Below are 25,233 nucleotides of genomic sequence, written 5' to 3'. Positions count from 1 at the left end.
ACAATGAGGTCTGAATTTTGTCAGAAATAATGAAATATGCATTATTGCATATTTAAATTTTTTTACACAGTATCTTGAATTTAAATTGTGATTTTACTTGCTGAAGCAAACAGTTGTGAAGGTCACGTATCAAAAATATCAAACCGAGGACTCTTCTACAAGAACAGAAACATGTGCTAGTGTTTTGTTTGAGACTTGGAATTTGTCTTCCAGGCTATGTCCAGGTGACATGGTCCTGGGGAAAAAAATGCATAAGCGCTAGATAAGCTTTTAACTTTCAATAAGACAGCTCTCGGACATTTAAAATACAGTATTGTAATAAATAGACTGCCCATGAGGGAATTAGTAAACAAGTGTCAAAGGTTTTCTGCTTTATTGAAACATTATTTACAAAAATGAGTCCAAAAATTATACAATTTCAATTTTGCTCCTTATTCTTTCTTTTTCTTTTTCTCTTCCTCTCTCAGTAAACAGAAAAATTCCAACAAACTTCTGATTAATGAAAGATTTTTATGACCTTGAGCTGTAATCTTGTTTTCTAGTTTATCTCTACATTTAAAAGGACCTTGCTTCATAGATCATGTCATATTCAAAGTACAACCTGAAGTAGTTTTACTTATGTAGATATATGCAGGCAAAAATATATGTAAATAGAGCAAAAGTAATGTGTCTTCATAATTATTTAAAAATATAAATCACAGTGATGTACCACTTATTAATTATATTTGCTGCAAGGGTGTGCCGTGATACACGTAAAAAGATTCAGGCAGTTAATAATTTTTAAGTAGCAGTACAATTTTTTTTTTCAATTAAAGAATTGGATTTATATACTTTCCATCCCAATAAGCAAGGTAAGTGATTGTTCAGTACCTCAAGCAAATGGAGAATTCATAATCCCAGTGCTGATTTCTTGTAGTTATGTGTAGCAGATTCCCTAGGCACACCCAAGCTGACCTTATACATGTTGACACTGTACTGCATTACTTTGCCAGAAATAATTAAATAATGTGGTCCTGTTTGTTTGAGGGTCTTTTTGTTAATATGAGAAACATGCCAGTCAACATAAAGTTTTCTTTTTTCCTCAGATGCCAAGGAACTAACCATTTGACTGGCAAAAGAATAAGTGTTTGCAGTCTCAGCTATATAGTGGTGTGTCTGGGACATAAGACAAGATAATATGTTTTTTAGTTTTAAATTATTACTGTAGCAAAATTCTATTGTAGATTACTAGGGGGCTCCATCCCCTGCTCACTTCGCTCGCCAACCCCCGTGTTTGGTTTACCGGATATACAATACAATACAATTTATTTTTTGTATAGCCCAAAATCACACAAGAAATGCCGCTTTAGTAGGCCCTGCCTCTTGACAGCCCCCCAGCCTTGACCCTCTAAGAAGACCAGAAAAAACTCCCAAAAAAAACCCTTGTAGGGGAAAAAATGGAAGAAACCTTGGGAAAGGCAGTTCAAAGAGAGACCTCTTTCCAGGTAGGTTGGACGTGCAGTGGGTGTCAAAAAGAAGGGGGTCAATACAATACAGTACAATACATAGAACAGAATAAATCCTCAATACCATATAAAAAAATTCTAGAAGTACAGAGTAGAATTTCACATTAGATGATATCACATAATATGATTTGGATTTGTTTTAAGTCCTGGAGACCTCATTCATCAAGCTGCCTCCCCCATTTTGCCATTCCACATCTGAAATAACTCTAATCCGATGAAAGGACCCCTCATTCCCACATCCCCATTCATTAGGGATGACTTTACCTTAGGCAGGCAATCAACAATTTAAAGAGATTGTCATTTTCTTGGGAATTGTTACATATGCATTATTTTCACCTTTACTTTAAAAACAATACTTGTTTCTTTATTTCCTGCCCCGCGCGTGGTTACATCTCTTTCTTGCCAGACGTATAATGCTGCTTGTGTTGTGAAGGGTGTTGCGGCTGAATGTACGCAAAGGATATGCCTTTGGATCAATAGCTGTCTTTTTGATACTTTCTAGCTGCCTCTTCTACCTGTCGCATGTTGTTGTATTAAGAGCTGGTAGCACATGATGCTTGCCTGCCAAAAGCAATCCAACAACTGCTAGCTTAGAGGTCTGTTGACTTGTTTTAAATGATGGCTTACTGCCTGGTCTTGCGTAACATTGTAAAAGCAACACCTGTCTTTTATTTCTGGCCCTGGGCGTGGTTGAATTCTTTCTTGCTAGATGTATAATGCTGCTCGCGTTCGAGGGGGTGGGGGTGGGGGGCTGCTCTTCGATCTTTTTAAAGCCTGTACAGCCGCTGTCCTTTTTGCTACGGCCCTGGGACATTCTCTTGGCACCAAGTCTCATGTTTACAGTCCCCGCAAGACGCACCGTGGCAAGTCTCCTTGGTCTCGCGGATCTTTAAAATGTCGTCCGAGATTATCACATATCGTAGTCTTGCATTTGCTTTCCAGGACAGGATTTCTTTTTATAATAGAGAGATAAGTGAAAGTCAGTTATTAGTCTTCATTGTGTTAGTGTCTTTCCAATCTTTTTTTTTTTTTTGACAGTGAAGAACCTTAATTGCATATATCCTAGTAGATTATTTGAGTATTTTCTTCTAAAGGGTCCAGTTTTACCAAATTTCAAAAGCATACATCACGTTATCTTTAGTTGATTCTAGAAATGCTCTGGTGTGTGTGTGTGTGTGTGTGTGTGTGTGTGTGTGTGTGTGTGTGTGTGTGTGTGTGTGTGTGTGTTAGAGCCTACTGATGGACTGGCATTTAGTCTACAATGGGACTCAACTTTGGATATATTTCTGATATAGACTCTAGTGAAGAGACCAAATACAGCAGGTAGTTGGATTTCTTTTGCTAGTTCGTTCATTCTTTTGATCTTTCCTCCAAAAAAGGGAGCCTTAAGCAGAAACAGGTAAGTATATTTTAAAAATAAGTGTAACAGTCTTATTGGATTAACAGTTACATGTATTAACAATATGATTCAATAAAACCACTTCATATAATGAGCAAATAATGTGTCCATGTTCAAAAGACTGCAACCTTATATCGCACTCTAGCTGAATGTACAATGCTGTATGAGCATGATTACATGATGAATTAGGCATGGGCTAATTTTTGAGACATGCATTTCTAGACAGTTTTTTTTTGCATATTAAGTGTCCTTTTTGAAAGAGAGGATGTGTTGTCATTATTATTAAATATGGTTTGGTTTTCTTTTTATCCACCTATTTCTTCCAGTACAGGTATGTAGAAGGCAGGAGCCAGTCCTACAGGAATTGGCACCACATAAAAAGTAACTCTAGGTGGACTACTAGTCTACTGGGCATCACAGGTTGCCTATCAACTCTTTTTATGTACATCTTTAGGATGTGAAAAGAAACCTATGAGAAAACATGAAAAATTGCTTTGCTAACGCCATACATTCAGTGCTTCAGTTTGGATCTGAGCACGTGACAATGAAGTTGTAAATAAAATGCATTTGGGCAAAACCACTCATAGTTTACTGAGGACCGCTACATACAAAAGAGCAGTTGTTTATTATCAGGAAATAAGTACAGGATGTAGAATGTACAGTAGGATGAACTAACCAAAAGACAGCAGTAGGATCTTAGGATGTCCTGACAAACGGGAACGGAGTAAGAGTATGTTAGCCATATTGAAGCAATATTCGAGCCAACAAGACAAAATGCTGTTACAGTTCAGTAGTCTGATTGACTTCAGAAGTCATCCCAGTTTGGGGTTCTGGTGATTTAGCTGATGAAATTGGATTGGCAAGTGAGCCAGACAACATGTTTATCAGGTGGGAGTTATAGAGGCAAAAGACCTAAACAAACAGGACTGAGGATTAAGAAAAAAGAGTGCTTAGTGTAGCAGTTTAAGTAGAAAATTCTACCCCACCTAATGGTCAATGTGTCCATCCTGTGTAGTGATGCCCAGAAAGGCATCAGATCTTTGTTTTCCATCTTTTGACTACTTTTAAATTTTCCTTCTGTTCAGTACTCGCTTGAATACTTTATTTATGTTACACTTGCATGTTGTTGAGCCGAGGTGATTGCTTCGTTTTGATGTTATGTCTCTTCTCTGTGTCATTATCATGACGTTGTTGGCATTTGCTGTACACAGGTCTTTTGTAGAGAGAAAAGTGAGTTGTATGCAAGTGACGAAAAAATGTAAAAGTACATATATATACACACACACACACTGGTCTTTCGTTTATATATGTCTGCTGGCTCAGTAGTGTTCTATATCTTCCACAACATATGCACTTTGCATTACAGACCAAAAAAGCCACTCACTCACTCAGTACATTTCCAGTTTATAGCAACTGTGTTGGTCTCTTAACTGGAAAAATCATCCATATCCAGCTAATTTATATTAATTTTCTATTTAAGGGGGTCTGCAAATGACTGATTGTTTATTTTTCAGAGTTCCAAGGGATCAGAAGTGCTGGAGAGCCTTTTCATTTTAAAGGCAGAAATTATTTGCATCACATTATTTTCTATTTTTTTTTCTTCTCCATTCTAAACTCTTGCATCACCCATCAAAGCTCTGAGAAACAGGCACTCTAATCATTAATTTGATCTTGTTCTACCATTGATTTAATGGGTTGGTCCTGATCTAGTTTATGTTGTCTTTATGTTGTGTTGTACCTCACTGATATTGACATGTCCTCCATAAACCTTAACAGGGTATCCATAATCTATCTACTTGCTAGCTGTATACACCTGCCTTCCCACAACAGATCTATATTAGAGTATAGCTTGTCCTGTCGCACCCTACACCATGATGTGTTCAGAGGACTACAGGTAGGCCACAAGCAGCTAGCTTTTTTTTTTTTTTTTTTAACACAATGAATTAGTACGTAGCAGCATAGGCAGGGTCCTGTCACTTTAAGATGGGATGATGTGAAACAACATTACAGTGTGGTGTTGCAGTCTCTTAGCAGCTCTATTTAATCTACCCATATCTCTCCAACTCTTTCTATCTCCCTGTCTTTTATCAATATAGCTGGTAAAGTTGTCTATTGGAATGATTGATGCTGGAAAGGCATACAACACAGCAAGCAAGCAGTTTGTAAATGGAATCCGTGAACTGGCACAACAGTCTTCCAAGGATCAGGTTATTGAAGTAAGTTGTACCATGCTATTTTTTTTGGCTTGTTCATTCTGTTTCTCTACAAAAGTGAACTGTTTCTCTTTTATTTAGGAAAGCCTTATGAAGTTTGCTGAAAATTTACAGGAGATGATAAACTACCATACAGTAAGTGCAGATAAAATGTTTTTAGCCTTCTCATGTCCCTTTGTGTTGTATGCTTGTGGCTAATCACAGAAGACCTATGGCTGACATGAAGACATTTTATTCCTTTCACCTTTGTACCACATTTGGGAGTATCACAAACTATAACATACACGTTCCTTTTTGTATTTTGGAACTTGTTGCTGAGATTATAAACATTTGTCACAGAAATGAGCTGCCAGAGACAGGCAGTACTTTATACTGACAATTGTACTGGAGAATGCGGTATGAGTGAGACTCCTTACCCAGTTCACAAGTGAAAATTTCATGGTGTCATTTTTACAGTAGTGTTATTAGTTGCTTAATTTTGCACTGTTGCCATATATCTCATTGTAAAGGGACAATACAGCTTTCCTTTACTGTATAGTTTCAGGTTTTTACATTCCTTTTCAATTGTGTTGTGGTGTTCTTTATTGTAGAAATGAGTTACTGTTGAAAATTAACTGGGTATTATTTCGTATGTGTTATTTTTTTCTTTTTAATATAGATCCTGTTTGACCAAGCACAGAGATCGATTAAATCTCAGCTTCAGACATTTGTGAAAGAGTAAGTAGCCAAATGTATAAATGTGTTAGGTGCTCAGGCTCTTTTGGTTGTGCATTGCAGATTGGTGCTAATTAGAGTTTGCATGTTTGTGAAAATTGACTGGCCTCTTTCTCCTGTCTTGTCCACCATCACTTTCTGGCTCATACTTCTATTGAATGTGAGAATTTTGCGATCTGAGATTTGCACTTGAAACTAAAAATATTCTGGATTAAAATATGACCTTGAACCCATTACATGTCCAAAGTGTAGCACAAAGTCTCATTTATATTTGAATATATTAAAATGAGCAATGCTATCAGGTTTCTTTTTATATTTTGTACCAATCCCTGATTTCATTCTTACTAGAATTGTATAATTCTAACTTGTGTTCTTTTTACTTTTAAATGTTTTTTTTTTGTTTTTTTTTTTTACAGTAAATTGCTGTATAACCAACTGTATAGTAACATTGTTCATTATGATGGTATCTTTTTCAGTTAAACTGCAGGACACAGGTGTAATCTGTTCATTACTTATTAAAAAATGAAATTCTACATGATTATTGTTCATTGACCCTAAAAAAATACTGAAATAAGTAATATCCCCTTAAAAATACCTTTTAAACTAATGAATGTAAAGACAGCCATAAAAGAAAAGAAAATTGCTTGTCATAATTATAAGCCGTGGTTCTTAAAAAAAATGTTCATGTTTATCAAGAAGATGTAAGGCTAACATGCTTAACATGTTTACATGTAAAGTTAACACATTTGGCTCTTAATAAAAATAAGGCTAGTTAAATTAAGCAATAAAGACATATTCTTCATCTATTCTTTTTCTAATTAAAAATGTCAGCTGCTGTACTAAACACAAGCTCACTCACTGTGCACACTACTACTACTACTGCATTTGCATTGTAAGTAAAATTACCGCATTTTTATGTAGAAACAATGAATTTTATCAATAGTATATAAAAGTTATCGATTTATAATGAAAAATCATCAGATTACAGTAATCCCTCCTCCATCGCGGGGGTTGCGTTCCAGAGCCACCCGCGAAATAGGAAAATCCGCGAAGTAGAAACCATATGTTTATATGGTTATTTTTATATTGTCATGCTTGGGTCACAGATTTGCGCAGAAACACAGGAGGTTGTAGAGAGACAGGAACGTTATTCAAACACTGCAAACAAACATTTGTCTCTTTTTCAAAAGTTTAAACTGTGCTCCATGACAAGACAGAGATGACAGTTCCGTCTCACAATTAAAAGAATGCAAACATCTTCCTTTTTAAAGGAGTGAAGCAAACAAATCAATAGGGCTGTTTGGCTTGTAAGTATGCGAAGCACCGCGGCACAAAGCTGTTGAAGGCGGCAGCTCACACCCCCTCCGTCAGGAGCAGGGAGAGAGAGAGAGAGAGAGAGAGAGAGAGAGAGAGAGAGAGAGAGAGACAGAGAAAAATCAATACGTGCCCTTTGAGGTTTTAAGTATGCGAAGCACCTTGCAGCATGTCAGAGAGAGAGAGAGAGAGAGAGAGAGAGAGAGAGAGAGAGAGAGAGAGAGAGAGAGAGAGAGAGAGAGAGAGAATACACTACAAGTTATAGATCAGTTTTTATTAATGCCTTCCAGTTCATCTTATCCTGGCAGCAGTGGGCTCAAGAAGATGACCAACTTAGGACTAGGAGCCAGTCCATTGTGAAAAATACTTAAACTATTTTCATTAGCAAAATTGTAAAAGCTGTATGTTTTATCAGCACTGATGCACTCTTTCTTGGTTTTGTTAGTGCTGAAAATGTACTCACTTCTGTTTGTGGCATCACTGTAGCACAATTGTTCCATCAATTTCTAAAATTACAGCATGTTTTTAAACAGCAGGTCCTTACTGTTGGCTGAGGCTACTGGTTGGTCAGCACAACAGAAAATTTCTTGCCTTAAGTGAACCTGCTAAGGAGTGCAATACTACACGAGTGGTCCCATGGTAAATCTCAAATTTAGTACTTCCTGTGTTCATTGATTCTAAAGCAGGATGTACTGGACTGACTTCTCAGTTATACAATGGACTTTGGAGGCATTCTTATTTAACAGTGCTTTTCACACCTAAATAATGATGACCTTTTTCTGCCTTATGTTTATTTGATGGTATGAGCTCAAGCAAATTGTTGTCAGCTAAAAAATCTGTCATGTGTAAAATACTCTGCTTTATACCATAATCTAATTTAGACATATATATGTTTCGTACTTGGTTGCATAGCTATTAGTGTTGCTCCTGTACAGACGTTAAGCCCTGGTTAAAAACTGGGCTTGTGTACTCCATTTGCACACACTGATCTTTCTCATTAGTCTTATTGGGATTGTCCAGCAATATCCTCTGAACATCCAAGCATAAGCTGTCATTTTAATGCTCAATGTTAAGTTGACCCAACATATTTGTGTGTACCAGGCATTGAGGTCAATATTCCATTCACGAGAAATTCCTTGAGTCCTTAACTTCACATGCATGTACATAGCTATAATTGAAACAGCAAAAGATGGATTATAAAACAGTTAAAATTATTTTTGTACAGAGACCTGAGAAAGTTCAAAGATGCCAAAAAACAGTTTGACAAAGTTAGTGAAGAGAAGGAAACCGCCTTGGTGAAGAATGCACAAGCACCTCGGAACAAGCAACATGAAGTTGAAGAAGCTACCAGTGTCTTGACTGCAACTCGCAAATGTTTCAGACACATTGCCTTGGACTACGTGCTTCAGGTTAGTCATGTTAGGATGATCAACTAATGTATATTCGCCATTACCGTTAGAATTTTTTCAATTGACAGTCTAAATGTATCAAATTCTTAGGTGGTAATTTTTTGCACTGCATAACTGGTTGCCAGAAAAACATAACTTTTTATTTCTAAGTGTATTAACATTGTCACAATAAATTCCTCACTGTTGTGAACTTCACTCATTGAAATTTAATTAATTTTTTTTTAAATTAAATTAACAATCACTCATTGGTAGAACCCCACTACTTGTTTCATTTAATTTTCCTTGTCACACTCAAGCTGTATACTTTTTACTTTGTAGATGCACTTGTTATTGAGAGTTCAAATAGTAATTTGTGATTAAATTGATACTAAGTATAATTTTTGGAGAATTATACCTATGATAAGTTAAATTTATTTGCTTCTTTTAAAAATGAATATGCTATATTAGTCAGATGTGATTTCCAGGTTATGAATACAGTAATCCCTCCTCCATCGCGGGGGTTGCATTCCAGAGCCACCCGCGAAATAAGAAAATCCGCGAAGTAGAAACCATATGTTTATATGGTTATTTTTATATTGTCATGCTTGGGTCACAGATTTGCGCAGAAACACAGGAGGTTGTAGAGAGACAGGAACATTATTCAAACACTGCAAACAAACATTTGTCTATTTTTCAAAAGTTTAAACTGTGCTCCATGACAAGACAGAGATGACAGTTCCGTCTCACAATTAAAAGAATGCAAACATATCTTCCTCTTCAAAGGAGTGCGCGTCAGGAGCAGATAATGTCAGAGAGATAGAGAAAAGCAAACAAATCAATAGGGCTGTTTGGCTTTTAAGTATGCGAAGCACCGCGGCACAAAGCTGTTGAAGGCGGCAGCTCACACCCCCTCCGTCAGGAGCAGAGAGAGAGAGAGAGAGACAGAGAAAAACAAACAATCGAAAATCAATACGTGCCCTTCGTGCTTTTAAGTATGCGAAGCACCGTGCAGCATGGCGCTTCACGAAGCAGCTGCACAGAAGGTAGCAACGTGAAGATAATCTTTCAGCATTTTTAGACGAGCGTCCGTATCGTCTAGGTGTGCGAACAGCCCCCCTGCTCAATCCTCCTACGTCAGGATCAGAGAAAGTCAGCGCAAGAGAGAGAGAGAGAAAAGTAAGTTGGGTAGCTTCTTCAGTGAAGTTTGTGGAAGGATTTTTGAGTTACTCAGGATCAAACAGCGAGTCACTGGTGAGAATAGAATCATACTTTTGTGGTTTGCAGTGTGCTAAAAAGTTGCCCTGTAATAGCTCAGATAGTCTGTTTGCAACAACAAAATATATCAGTGGAGTAATTTATAAGTAAATAATACCAAGCTCTTCTTCACTCTTTTTATACTGGGTATTAAAATGCCACCTTTTCTTCATATTTGGTCACTGAAAATTTTGTAGCAAATTTAAGTACATCCTCATTGTACAGTATAGTATTTTTAACATTACAGTATATAGGAATTCCATATCCTTCTATATAATGTATATTTAAAAATACACCTCTGTATAGTAGACATTAAATAAGTAATGCATCCTGTTTATGAAAGAGCATATGATCATTTTGAAAAGTGCAGTTTGCAAAAGCATTTCTATGTTATGGAAATTAATTGGTCAGAGTAATTAAACATTTAAATAAAATGAAACATTTTTCAAAGTGTGTAGAGAGACAGTTGGTAGTGCTGCTACTTCATGGATGCAGCATCCTAGGTTTGATGGTCATGCCTGGTTATTCCCACTATAGAGTCTGCATGTTCTCCTAGTGTGTGTGGTTTATTCTCTGTGTTTGTGGTTTTCCTGCCACATCCCCAAAAACCTGCAGGTCAGGTTGGTTGGTGATTTCAAACTGACACAGGTCTGAGTATCTGATATTTACCATGACTTTCAAAATAAGGGAAAGAAAAGGGTCTGTGGGAAAGTATGAGTTTATTAGTATGGCCTTAGCAGGAATGCTTCTTAACATATGTGGGGAAAGTACAAGTTAATTGTATTAATGGACACTGTGACCCACATCTGTCTTTAGGATTGTGTTGCCAGGTTTAATGTTATAAAAGACTGGCTTTAGCAGCACATTTATATCAGTTGTCTTTTTTCATTGTGTTTTGTCTTGTTGATTAAGTGTAACCTCTCTAGTGGCATTTAAGCAAGCCATGGCTGAAGTAGTGAGAAATATATGTTACCCAGATGTTGGGAATTTAGAGATAAATTCCATCTATTCATCAGTTTAAAAGTGCACTTGGATGAAAAAAGAGCTTGCCAAAGCTTGTCTATACACTACTGTATTTATTTTAGTACACCCCAGTGAGCACAAGTTAATGTGAACAAAAAAAGAATTTTTACTTACTTTTCACTCTAGCGGCATCCTGTTTTGCAAGAGTGTTAATCAGCTGATTGCTTCTGAAGCTTAAATGTTTATGCTTTTGCTTTTTCATCTATTTTTCGTTCGCCACCAACATTGCCTTTAAACCAAATCTGACATTTTTTTTTTTATTTGAAAGTTGTGAAAAAGGTGTCAAATTTAGTTGTAAATATGTGATTTGTTACTTGTCCTTTATAGCACAGTCCTGCTTAACTCTAAATTTATTAATGGCCAAGAGTATATAGATTAATTAAAAAATCACTTTTAACTGGATAGGAAATGAGAGAATGTAAGAAGTAAGCTAAGCAATAATCAAGCTTCCTACTATGGTTAGGTTATCTGGACAGTGATTGAATGTGGCTACTTGTTTATATCGTGCACAGTCTTGGTTCCTGTATGGTAAACAGTTCAGACTGTAAACATGTGATGTCATGGATAAAATCCTATGATTTTCTGTACTGCTTTCCCTGGTGAGAGTAGTGGTGATAAGTAGAACAAGGTGGACAGTAGTTTGTGTTCCTGGCCAAGGTCAGTATCTCTTTCTGGCTAGCTGAAAGATATGATTTCTTCATTGTGTCCAGAATCTGTTCCTGTTTGTCTACCAAGTAGGCCACATCTAGGAAGAAAGTTTGGGTTTGGTAGCACAAGTCTGTACTGTGCCATTGCTGCTGAAATATAATCTGTCTTTTTTTTTTATTCTTGGATTCATACCATGGATGCACTTTGAATGCTTGTTTCCATTTCTTTCAGTAAGTGTATTTGTACATTACATGAGTCTGTACTTTTTGTGCTCTGTATTGGCTCAGCTCTGAAGTACTTTAAGGTTATTGAATTTTGTTTAACCATTTTGTAATTTGATTTTTAGTTCACTCCGTATTGTTTTGTTTGTTTTACTGTCATTTTATGGATGCAGCCATGTTTATATGAGCAGAGGTTGTTTCCAGTCAAACAATGCCATCACATGCCAACACTTTAAAAATGGTGAGCTCCCGTGCCTCTGATCCAATACAGTTAAAAGAACAAATAAAAGAAACGATGAGAATTTTGTAAAAGGACCTTCTATGTACAAGAATTAAAGAAGGGAAATTAAAGAAAGGAACAGGTTTACAATTAGTGCTAGGTTTCTACTAACAAGTTGGGTTTGCCCTATAAAGGACATACAGTAGTAACTTCTGTGCTTCAGGCCTGTTTCTGCTTGATGACTTTGTTTGTGTTTGGTACTATTAACAAAAATGTTGTATTTCTGTCATTAACCATAGCCCACAAACCTACTTTAAAAATAAGCATTTTAGCATTTTTTGTTTGTGTTCATATTTGCAACAAATGTCACGTGAAAGAATGGAGTCTAATCATGAAACTTAAATCACAGGCCAGAGCATCTTGGCAAGAAGGAAATGTAGATCTACAAATCTTTGAAAGGTACCAGAGTCTATGGTATTTAACAATACAAAAAAACACAGAAGACAGTCACTGACATGTCGGGGTATGGTGGTGGGGGTTTGGGGGGGGCGCGGTCACTTAAGACCAAACACATATCCATTGTTGCACAGGTTGAGGATCAACCAATTGGACTGACCAGACAAACAAGACAGCTGAAATCATATATTTGTGTACAAATATGTGAGTATAGTACAGTTTTCCTTTGGTGTGGCTTCAGCCCAGAGGGTGGGAAAATATTGCCTTACATACACTGTCACAGTTTTGAAAAAATATATTTGTGGGTATTTCGCAGGTGCAGGTTAAAATTTTGTCCTACACCCAAGTTAATAAAGTTGGAGAAATTAAATAATTGAGATAGAAAATGTAACTTAATGGATTTTTAAATGAAAACATACTGCCCAGTACTTTAGTTATTTACCATGCCTGTTTAAAATTCATATAAATCAAATTCTCACGGGACAGTGAGAGGCACTCTTATTCTGGACAGTGTATCTATGGCCCAGTGCTACTTCATGCTGAAAAAATGGAAAATTGTAGTGTCTAGTGTTTGGTAAGTAGATAAACTGTCCATCTGTGATTTGAAAAAAATCGGAGCAAAACAACTAGTGAGGTTTGGAACTACAGTATATTATGTTCACGTTATTCTGAGCAACATTTAAACCGGCTTTATGTATTCTCAGTATAAAATGCAAGACAGTGGACACAGGCTAAGGACACATCATGATAGTTGTATGGCATCATCTGCAAAAATTCCAGTCAGCATTTAGTTCTTTGTAAGGAAACAACCATTTCTGATAACAGGGACTTCTGTGCCCTCCATGTGGGATCACCAAAATGAAGCCTCCATACTTAGCTAGTTTGTGGGACAATAATAGCTCTTAATGTAAATGTTGAAGTCAGTCAATACACTCAAACATTACAGAGTGAATGCTGTTACAAGTGAAAGTTATTTGTAGGTAAGAGCTGATATACAAATTTAAGTAACATTTAATGATTTAAACAAATGTTTTAATATAAGTAGTGATTTTATTTTCTTTACAGTAAACACAGAATGCATATTTGATACTATGTTTCAGTATTTTAATTTAGAGACTACAATTTATATTTCCAGCATGAAAATGTGTACATCAAAAACTGGGAAATTGTACATGCAAAAAAAAAAGTCAGATTTATAAATCCTGGCATACATATATTTCTACAAAATTTGCCTTTATAAATCACAATCTTGTTAATGTGTGTACATGAACATGACTCAAACCATGGTAGGTTGCCACCCTGGAACAACTATACATGAACTATGCTAATTAATTTTATACATATGTAATCACAGTGTTGCACACATTCATCGGCTGGTATAGCAGCCTCTCACTTGACACACCTGACTTTTTTTTTTTTTCTTCTTCTGGTTCAGATAACTCAATTGTATTCTCTAAATTGGCCGATCTTAAGGTTGCAGTTTGAGGACAGTAATACTCCCTTAGGCAAAGAATTACGGAACTTGAGGACATGCGCTTTTACTCATGTTGCAGGATGGCAACCTGTTACAAGAGAGAAGCCACATTGACTTTAGGAGCAAGGAGGTCCAAATAGTCACTTCCACAATAAACAAACTGGAGAAATAAATTCACAGCAAGGGGTCTGAGGGATTGTCCAGTAGGTGGGAAAGACGGATAAATGTACTGTCCAGGTATAGTCAGTCTCAAGCAAAAGAATAAAAACACCTGCTTTAAAGAGGTTGAGACATTCCATTTTTTCTTTCAATTAAAGTGAAAAGGTTGAGTTTATATTACTCTTCTAAACTAGAAGCAATCACTCTGTTTTAGACCAGTTGTTGTTTAAGGGGACTGTTTGAGTTTTGTTTATTTGGTTAAGAAGGAAAACTTAAAGGAACTGTTGGTAGTCAGTTTTCTTACAATTATTTGTGTCGTAGTCTTTTTCGAAGTGTGTGATTAATGTTTATCAATTATTGGAGATTTGAGATAAATAGTTACTGTATATACTAGTGTTTGGTGACTGATTTGTTTTACAAAGAATAATGCATACATTAGATAATTCGACTAAACACTGCTTTGTAAGTGTTTTTGTGAATGTGAACAAGCCATTCTTTTTATTTTGGCATTTTCTTACTTCTTCTGTATGTACAGTATATGTCATATATTATATACAGTGTATTTTTATTAGTAAAAATATATCATTGTAATGTTTATTTTGGTAAAACACTTATTTTTTTGTCAGTGAACTGCCAAATTTTATTTGAGAATGTGGACTTATTGCTTATGCCCAATAGGCTTATTAGCTAAGAGTTGTTTTCTTTTTGATGTAGTGATCTGCTACTTTGTTTTCAAATGACTTCCTCAACTGTATTTTATTAGTATTTTCAGTTGTGATTAAGTCCAGCTTTTTTAAGCTTTAAATATTTTATGTACATGTTTTAGAAATTAAAAGCTGTTTAACTGCTTTTTGTATTTATTGTGATAATGTTTTATTTTATAGTTACTGCACAATAACCCTGCAACATTTCATTTGTTATTGGAAACAAATAACCAAATAACACACATGACCTACAGTTCAGTTTAGTTGCAAGTGTGAGGTTTTATAAAAGTCAGCAGTGGCCTTTAAAATTCTGATTGAAGCATCTCTGTCATTAATTGTAAAGGTCTAGTTATGTAGTCAACAGTGTGTGCAGAGGTAAGTTAAGCTTCACATTCATTAAACCTAAGATCTAGTCCATGTAAATCTTTCCAACATTTGCCTGTCTCCCGTCTGTCTTCACACCTACATAATGAATAAGTGTGATAAATCGAGACTAGGGCAGGACCTGTTTATGGTCAGTACAGAGAGGCCCTTTGCAAACTACCTACTGTATATATCTAATAGCTAATTTCATAGATATCTGAATAACTAAAATTGATTCTGCAAATTAATTATATAGACTGTTTTAATTCGGTACAATTTCAGCTCTTGTATAGTACAGTCACCCCTGGGCAGGCCCACAGCAATGTATTCTGCCTCAGGTAGACATATCTTTGTTTTATGTTTTTAATGCTTCTAATGGTAATGGTTTAAATAAATTATGATAGCATTTCAGGTCAACTTTTTTTTAATCTCCCAAGAAGGAAGCAAGTCTTTTTTTTTTTTTTTTTTTTTTTTTTTTTAAACATAGCTATTACAGGCAAAGATGATATTAAATAAAAAAACAGGCTAACGGTCAAACTTACTCTGAAACATACAGTAATACTAAACTACACAATGATATATATTGTAAAATATTGGATTCTTTCGATTACATTTAAAATAAATCCTTCATAAATGATTTACAGTGAATAATTAAGGTTAACCTTATTTTTTTCTATTAAACAAACCCAATTAAAAAGATTATCAACAACTGGAGTGAAAAAGTATTTGAATCAGTTAATATTTATCCTCTGCATACAAGATTAAAAACCCAAATGTTGTGGGTGAATGCTGAATTGATCCCACATAGAAGTGGGATCTAATGTAGAGGAAGAAGAAAAAGAAGTGGGTGAATGCTGTCTAAAAGGAACACATTTTACTTTATCTATACCTAGTTTTCATAGTTCTGACAGATTTGCCTGTTGATTCTTAATCATTTTCTTCCAATATTTAACAATTAATTAAATTTTTTTTTTGTTGACATTAACTTTTTAAAACCTAGCCAGCATCATCCATCAATTTATCACAGGTTGAATCATGGGGTAATCAGTGTAGACTTCAACATAAACATTTAGTAGTGCACCATCCAGTGTATATGTCTCTACTAAAAAGCTAAAATTTGGCAGAATGGTACATCTAAGTCAGTAGGTATTTGTTAATTTGCCTAGGTATCATTATTTAGGGGTTTATCCCACCCCCCCCCCACAGTAGTGACTCAAATTTGGTGAAATTAAAGGAAAAAGAAATTATCCAAACCTTAAAATATTAAAATTAAAATATTAATTCTCAATATTTGCAGGTAATAAAGCTGTAATAAGTGTAGAATTCTTAGGCAGTGCATCCTTTTTGCCTTAGTTGTGACTGTACAGAAAAACAGGAGCATGCAGTTCATGCAAATGAACACTGCAAGATGAAGAGTGCCACCGTAGAAGCCTGTGCTGTAATTGTCCATAGAAATGGGGCTGGCGGTATTAGGGAAATAAAGGCAGTTGTCCTGCTCTTGGAAGATGAGGTGCCAAGCTGCACAAGAGATGAGATGTGAAGTGAACAGAGAAAAGTTGGACGAAACTCATATAAAAATCACTGAACCCATTTTCATTACATTTTACACTTGTTATTGTTGGTGTCATTGTGTTTAACATGTTGAGTTTCCAAAAAAACAGTTTTTCCCCATTTCTTTTATACCCTTTTCACAGAACGTTATGGGTGAAAAAGTGTGTATGGTTTTGCCAAACTTTTAAGAAGCAATGTTTTTCTTTTGACCCCTAAAAAATCATTTAAAACTCCAAAACACCCTTTTCAGAGAGTTTTATGCTATTGTTGTTAACTTCATTTCTCATGAGATTTATCAGTTTCATAAAACTGTATGCAAAAGCAAACTCTGCTGTTTCACTCACCACTATTACTTTGTGATGTTACATTAAACATAACCACTGGAGTGAGATTCCAGCTGCTGAACAAAGACAGTAGTGGCCTGCTCCATGTTGGCCATGTAGATTATATTATTGCACTGTGTATACTTTTTTTTTTTTTTTATTAAAGCAAAGCCTTACATTTTTTTTTGTACACCAGCATATCATAAGTAAGTGTGACGGGCATAAACTGCAATTAAACAAAACAAAACTTTTTTTTTTCTCCATGCTGGGTCACTATTTTGAATATGGTAGAAAGAGAAGAACTGAGGATGGTGCTAGTAAATTTTACTGATTCTTGATTCTTGACAGGTGGAGGCAATGTACAGTTACAGAAATAAACTAGTCAAATGTAATACTGTGTGGCTGAGCTAAAACATTAAATATGATATATTAAATGTGGTTTCACATCTGATTATTCTATATTTGTGTTATCTTTCAAAAATACCCTAAACTGTAAATACCTTTATGTTTAATTGCACATAAATATTTTCTGTTCCACTTTTTAGCTTAATCATCTAAACTGTTTATACTTTCTCTAGAATGGGGGTTATGGCTTTGTCTGGGACAAGAATAGGAAATGGTTTGCATCTTGAAGTTTTATAAATGACATATTTCATAATCATGGCCAACTCTGGCTTACCAAGCAGCACTTGCTTATGAATTTGACTGTGTTCCATTTCTCCTCGAATATGATTTTCTGACATTGCTTTTCCTGGTGAGGAAATGCAACCTGGAGCAGCTGCATAAGAAGCCGTCCATGCACCCTCCATCAAAGGAGACGAGCTGGTCTACTGTTCCACGTCCAGGATGGAATCCACATTGTTCCTCCTATATCTCTGGCTCAACCATCGGGTGGAGTCTACCCTGCCATATCCCCTGCATATTCCGTACCTGGGATGCTGAGGAGAGTAATTTCTCTGTATTTGTAATGCACCTTCTGGTCACTATTCTTAAATACTGACACCACCACAACAGTCTTCCATTCCAAAGGGGCATTACCTGCATTCCATGTGATGTTGAATAGAAGCCTTTAACAATTCTTTCCTAACAACGTCCAGCACTTTCAGCATCTCCAGTCGGATTTTATATACCCCAGTAGACTTACCACCATGGAGTCCTGGGACCCCTACCACTGGACTTGTAATGTTCTTCTTTTTAATATAAAATAAATTTGTCATAAAAAATGAAAGTAAAGCAATATAAAAATATAGCTCTAAATGCATTATGAAATGTAATGGAATCTGAAGCCATTAACATTGCTTTAAAATCTAGCTTTTAGTTAACAGGGAGGCGATGTGGAAACCGAAGAATGGCTAAGACATGGCAAGTACTGTGCAGCTGTGTATGACCAATGCTGCACAATTTTGCATTAACTATTAAATTGTAATCAAATGATTTTGGAATGTTGATAGTGAAGTACTGCACTTGAATTGTTTTTCAATAAAAATGAAATAATTCAGTGCTCTGCTTATCAAGAAACCATTTTCATTTTTCTAATTTTCTAAGATGAATATCTGTATGAAAACTAATTCTTCAGTCAATATCATAGATGATAAAGCTCAAAAAAAAGATTACAAATTTTTGCCAAATTCTAAAGAAGCTTTGGTAAGTTCCTCAAATGGAATTTTTTTCTCATTTTCAAGAGAATACAGTATCTTTTTCAGAATTTTTTTATACTGATTAGATATGGGGTGGTTGCTTTTTTTCTTTTTAAGTATCAAAGTGACAAGATGGCAGTGTAGTACAAAAGATCACAACTAATTTTTCATCATGCAAAATAATCCTGTCCAATAATTCTTCGACTGGTGATGTAACTAGCTTGGGAGCAGGGTTTTTGTTGTGTGTATGTTTTTTTAAACCAGTATGGTCTTAGTGTGGGACCAAGTGAGATGGATGCTTGATGTCTTCACCCACATTTGGGGAGATGGCCTTACTTTTTCGTCAAACTGTCAGAAGTGTATGCAGTGGACAATTTTTAATTGTACTCTTTATTTGAAATTATTTCTCTCTGCTACCTGAAATCATCTGCAGTGAACTTTTTGAAAGATGGTGATAGAGCTGCATATATCTTCATTAGTGCAAGATATTTTAATGTCTACTTCTAATACAGCAGCAAGCACAAGAAATTGGTTACTTGATTTTAAATAGTAGTAGTAGTAGACACACAAAGCAAGATATATTAAGAACTTGAACAGGATTTCCTTTCTTATACCTAAGTTAAGTTTGTCTGCATCCCAGCAGAATCACATACTATGTATATTTACATCTCCACAGTAGAATTTGAAGTTAGGTAGTGTGTAATGCTCCCTCTGCTTTACATCACTTTTATATCATTTTTTTAGTTTTATGGGCCTTTGCCATTCAACATGAGCACACTGAACTGTTGTGAAACATTATTAGAAAACGAAACGCATTACCTTGTGTTGCATTTGAACTTATTTAGTTGATCTTAAACACAGAAATTCTATGGACTTCACCAATATAATTAATGAGGTTAATAATGAATTTGGATTGGTAATATAAAATACCATGTCATCTGCATAAAAAGATTCAATTTTCCTGAATTCTTTGCAGATGTGGGTGGCAGGGATGTTATAATTCAAGTAATTTGGTAAATGTTTAGCATAAAGAAATCAGTAAAACATGTTTACAATGAATTCTGATCTTAATGTTAAATTACAGCAGCTCAAAATTGGCATATTTAATTTTCATGTTAGTTTTGTGTATTCAGCTGTGCACTGAGAGGTCACATAGAGGGCACTGTGCATCTGGAGTGTCTGCTAGCATGATGGGGAGGTTCTGCTAGTTATTTATGCTTTTAAATATTCATCATTCCAGCACTAATCCACAGGAAGAAACAATGCATTGTCCTCAAATGAGAGGTTTGCTTATTAAATATGGGGATTGAAACTGTCAATCTCATAAAATGTAAATACACAAGATTTCAGGAATTATTCAGCAAAGTGTGTGGCACTAAACCAAACTAAAGAAACAAAATGGTTCTCTTAATTTGCTTTTGTTAAATCATTAAGGCCTCTAATTTTAACAGCAAAACAGTTCTCTTACTCACCAATGTTTTTGTAAAGTGCCATTCAAAGAGGATTTTAACATATAGTCACCTCTTTCAACTCCAAGCATAATTTGGAAAATTGATCTATATGATGTAAAATATAGTAGATTTTTTTTTTTTTTGTGTGGTTGATGTCTGATGCATTATTTTAGATGGAACATAACTAGCATTACTGGGTATCATTTATGCAACATTTTCTTAAATAAATGTGACTGTATATCCATCTGGGCCTGCTTCTTTATTGCTCTGTAAAGATATGATAGCATCTTAAATCTCATAAATCCTCGGAGGTTTGCCTATCTCCCCTATACTTGGTGAGTCAAACGGTTGAGTTCTGTTTGCAGTGCTAGTCGTCGTTGTCTTCTTTTTTTTAAATAAAAGACAGTGGTGGTTCATTTTTGCATATTCATTTTTGACTTTAGATGTGTGAGTAATTAATAACTCCTGGTTTGTAATTTATTTTTATGTGAAATATTTTGTCACCTTAAGTCACCTTAAGCTTCCAAAATGGTTCTGTAATGTTTGTACAAAAAATGTACTCAAATATTCTTCCAAATTAGTAATGGACTGACCTGTAAGTTGAAAGTTGTATTAGTGCTGTTTAAATGTTTATGTTCTATGATTATAGGAGCATAGTCAAAATAATGGGAGCATATTAATTAGTGGTGCAACGGATCAAAAAACTCACGGTTCGAATTGGATCACGGTTTTAAGTCATGGATCAGATCAATTTTCGGATCAGCAAAAAAAAAGAGACAAGACAAATTTAACTCTCCATTTATTTAGTTAAGTATTTTTTGCCCATTAAAAAACATTCAACTCAAGACTCATTCCACTCAATTATATAAATACAAATTAAGGTGCAATATAGGGCATGATAACTATTTCCTTTAATGTGGACACAATAAAAAACAACTTTAAATGCAATTTAAGGCATCATTACTTCTTACTTTTGAACATGGAGAGAGAAATAAAAACTAGCTTATGTCCACATCATCAAAAAAGAAGAAAGAAAGCAAAGCAGACCTGAGCTTATAATTTCAAATTTTTTTTCAAAAACATGAGGATGTCTACATTTTCTGGGGAAAGTGTAGATCTCTTTGCTGTAACTATGTCCCCTGCTGTTGAGAACACCCTCTCGCTAGGCACTGAAGTGCCAGGCACAGCAAGATGGTGTCTTGCCATTGTGGCAAGGTGAGGGTATTTACATTCGTTGCTTTTCCACCAAGTCAGTGGATCACCATCGACTGGAACGCCGCTTGCTGTCTCATAGGATACCACCTCCTCTTTGATGGTGTCAGCAAAAGCCTTGCTGACCATGTCCTTCTGTGCAAAGGTCTCGCCAAAAAGCTCCGCCATTGCCGACTTCTTTTGAGGAGGAGATGTGTCTGCTCCTGTTGGTGCTGCATATTGATGCTGCAGGGAAACTTACATTATTGATTAAAACTTTTTTTCCATAGACATTAAAATGTGGCAATAACTTAATAAATAACTTAATAAACTTAACTAAAAACATTATCATAAAAAATAAAAAATATATAATTTCAAAATATTTATTTTCTTTACCTCTTCACAGTCTTCAGTGCCAAGACTGCTCACAATCTCAGTAGTGAGATCACTGTATGTCCTCAGGCGTAGGGCAAGGTCTAGGTGAGACAACGACTTGAACCTTGGATCAAGTGCAGTAGATCTGTGAAGGTAGTCCTGTAGGGTTGGTGGTGAAGTGTATCTGGGCTTCAGGTCCTCTCTAATGGCAGTCTTGACATCTCTTGTGATGGTGCTGTCTTCCTCACTTGGGGCCATGGATTGTAGGATCCTTGTTTTCAGAGGCAGGATCATGGACACAAATGGTGCAGTTTCAGTGCTCAACAGAGTTGTAACCATTTTGAATGGTTTGAGCAGCTGGAGGACCTCCTCTGCCACTTTAACATCATCATCAGACAAGGTGACGATGTCTCTGACATTTTTCTTCAGGGTTTTTTCTGTTAGTGCATAGTATATAGTTACCTGCTAACCCTAACCCTGCTGCTCAAGATAAAGCTCCAACATATCATAAGTGGAGTTCCACCTTGTTGTGACATCATGTATGAGCTTATGAGTAGGCAGCTGTAGCATTTTTTGCTTGGTCTTAAGCACATGAGCAGCTGTTGAGCTTCGGTGGAAGTAGGAAACCACCTTCCTGATCCTCCCAAGGAGGCGGTCCATCTTACACACTTTCATTCCCTTTTGGGATGCTAACTTAATTGCATGTGCAAAGCACCCTATCTGTGGGCCCAGTCCTGCTTCATTCACTGCATTTATTTGTTTTTTGGCATTATCTGTTGTGACTGGGATATTAGTATTGGGCCTCTCTATCCTCCACTCTGCCACTGCTTCCGTCAATACGTGTGCCAGGTTTGTGCCAGTGTGACTCTCATAGAGGGGGCGTGTCTGCAGTACAGGGCTTCATATCTCCCACTCAGCTGTGATGTAATGAGCGCTTACGGTCACATAGCTTTCTGTTGCCCTGGAGGTCCACCCGTCTGTAGTTGGGGCCACAGAAGATGGCTGGGACAGTTCAGCCATAACTTTTGACTTTTCCTGCTCATACATACTTGGGACGATATTGTCACTGAAGTGAGTGCGCGACGGAATATCATAGCGTGGCTCAAGCACATGTATCATATGTTTAAACCCCTTGTTTTGCACAACGGAATATGGCCTCATGTCTGCAACAATAAACACCCCAATAGCTTTTGTAATAGCTTTAGCCTGGTCTGATTGGGCAGCAAAGGGCTGCTTAAATGCCGCGGATATCTTTGGTTGTTACGCAGCCATCGTCTTGGGTCCTGTCACATCAGGGTGTTGTCGTTTTAAATGAGTGGCCATGCCCGACGTGTTGCCAGTCTCATAGGGCTTCCTCGTGCCACACAGTCGACAAACTGTGGTGGTTTTATCCACCACCCTTTTCCCATCAACATATTTAACAGGGAAGCCAAAATGCTCCCACACATGAGACTTAAATGATGCTGGAGGTTTGTCGAGCTCCACTGCTTGAACTGCTGCCGCTGGCCATGACCACGCATATGAAGCGGCAAACCGGACAAAAGTCGAGCGAAAATGCGTGAGAGAGGTTGAATTAGTGTGCGAGAGAGAAAGTTAGTGCGCGAGAGCTACCGAGTTAATTTTAATTAATCTTTACAAAAGCATTGAGTGATGCCTTTATTCCAAGTGGAGTTGCTTGAACAATATTAACAAGTAAAGGAACCCTTTCACTTTCAAATGAATGTGTAGAATGTTTTACATAAAAACAGACCACAAGTATTTATCATCATTCTCACTAAGTAATAGAATTATCAGCCCACTCATTTTTAGGCCAAAAACCAGTATCTCATAATATAGGTGTTCTTTTTTTTTGTCAACAAAACAGGTAAACTTTTCAAATATACCAGATACAATATGCAGGATATTTTAATCCAGCTGTCATCTTCACTTTATCCTGGATTTTGTTGTAAATGCTTGACCTAAATCTTACGAAGTTATTTGTTAGAATTGTTGACAAATCAGGAGGGGCTTTAATTCTTGTTTTGTTGGATTTTGTTTTCTTTTTTTCCCATCTGGTGTTCTTTCAAGATTAATTTTGAAGTAATTTGTTGTGTACTGTAAGTTCTGCAAAGTTTTTTTGCTTCATTTTACACCATACTGCCTACTTGAAGTAAAATTTAATAAATAAGATTGGCAGAATATTTTAGTATTCTGTGTTGTACTGTAAAGAAATTATTTCAGTTGTATTTGTTTAATGCAGAAGGGAGACACAAAGAAAATTACATATTTTTTTATTTAAACAACTCCAGCAAAGTGGCATCATCATACACATAAAAACCCAGTGTGGTAACAGTATCATAAAAAATGTAATTGTTGTCAGTACTGATTCCTGTTGGGACACCACATCTATAAAAAAGAGTGAGGGAGTGCTATTTTCAGAGGTGAGATTTACTGACAACACTGTGAAAGGTAGATATTTAAAATCTCCCAAGAAGACTGCCTCGCAATCCAGTATCATTCCAATCAGTCTTGTCAATAGTTGCATTTAAACCCAAAGGCTTTAATGATTTTAACATTTGATACAATAACAGATTAGTACTGGGCGGTATACCGGTTTATACCAAAAAACGTTTTTTATTTTTGTTATGATATGGGTTTTACTTATACTCGTAACACTGGTTTAAATAGCCTAAACAATGTTCAGAATGTGGCACAGTAGGAAACTGTTTAAGGGGGGGGACCTTTTTCACTGCTTCACCGCTAAACACGTATGCAACGGAGTACATGCGTTAGTGGAGGCATTGAACGGTGAAAATGAACAGAGAACATTCTGAAACTGAAGCTGTAGCAGATGATAAAGTTGAACATGATGACGCAGAAGAACTTTTGCCTATAAAATGAGCCGTGTCTGTTGTCTAGAGATACTTTGGTTTTAAAAGGTCGGATGTGGACCATTATGTTCAAATGTGTAAATACTGTTTCTATACTACTGGATAATACTGCAAGCCAAATTGTACTTGTTTTATTTTATTTTTTTCAATACTGTGTAATGTACCTGGGTATTGTGTAATAGTGTGACGACATGTTGAATTTATTCTCTAATTTGTCATTAAAGTAGAACATCGTAAACTAAACGTCATCTTAAAATGAATATTTAATTTGCTAGATTTTCTCAAACCCCGTCATAAGTTATGTAGCACATTAAATGCTTTGTGTTAAGTGTTCCCCGAGCCATATTAATCACTATGTGCTGCTTAAATTGACTTCCTCTGCACTAAGAGGAGGCGCAGGCAGCGATCACCACACAGAATACATTAGTTTCATGATATTCCTGCTCCCTGAACATTTAGAATGCTAGGATAAATACTTGATATAATTTTCATGATGAAATGCATTAAAGCATGTATTAATCATGTGGGGGCACGGTGGCGTGGAGGGTGCACTGCTGTGTCGCAGCAAGGGGGTCCCGGGTGTTCCCTGCCTTGAATTTGCATGTGTTTCTGGTGGGTTTACTCGGCATGCTTCAGTTTTTTTCAAAGTCATGTAAGATGTGGGGTTTTGTTATGTTGTACTAGCAAAATACCCGCGCTTCGAGCGGAGAAGTAGTGTGTTAAAGAGGTTATATAAACATATATATACATATACATATATATACATATATCTATAATAAT

General features: G+C 36.1%; 1 protein-coding gene across 2 annotated transcripts in view; it reads left to right on the top strand.

Moving 5' to 3' along the window:
* Positions 1-25,233, top strand: part of LOC114646581 (arf-GAP with coiled-coil, ANK repeat and PH domain-containing protein 2-like) — a 201,266-nt gene that overhangs the window by 76,417 nt on the left and 99,616 nt on the right. For both annotated transcript variants that reach the window (XM_051923649.1, XM_028794841.2), the window contains exons 3-6: positions 5,001-5,120; positions 5,199-5,252; positions 5,776-5,834; positions 8,371-8,554. In XM_051923649.1, the coding sequence (XP_051779609.1) occupies positions 5,001-5,120; positions 5,199-5,252; positions 5,776-5,834; positions 8,371-8,554 (417 nt within the window). The remainder of the gene's footprint in view (positions 1-5,000; positions 5,121-5,198; positions 5,253-5,775; positions 5,835-8,370; positions 8,555-25,233) is intronic.

The sequence above is a fragment of the Erpetoichthys calabaricus genome, chromosome 2, assembly GCF_900747795.2.
Source record: "Erpetoichthys calabaricus chromosome 2, fErpCal1.3, whole genome shotgun sequence".
NCBI lineage: Eukaryota > Metazoa > Chordata > Cladistia > Polypteriformes > Polypteridae > Erpetoichthys > Erpetoichthys calabaricus.
Note: the sequence above shows the minus strand (reverse complement) of the source record. Positions and strands in the feature narration are given on the sequence as shown.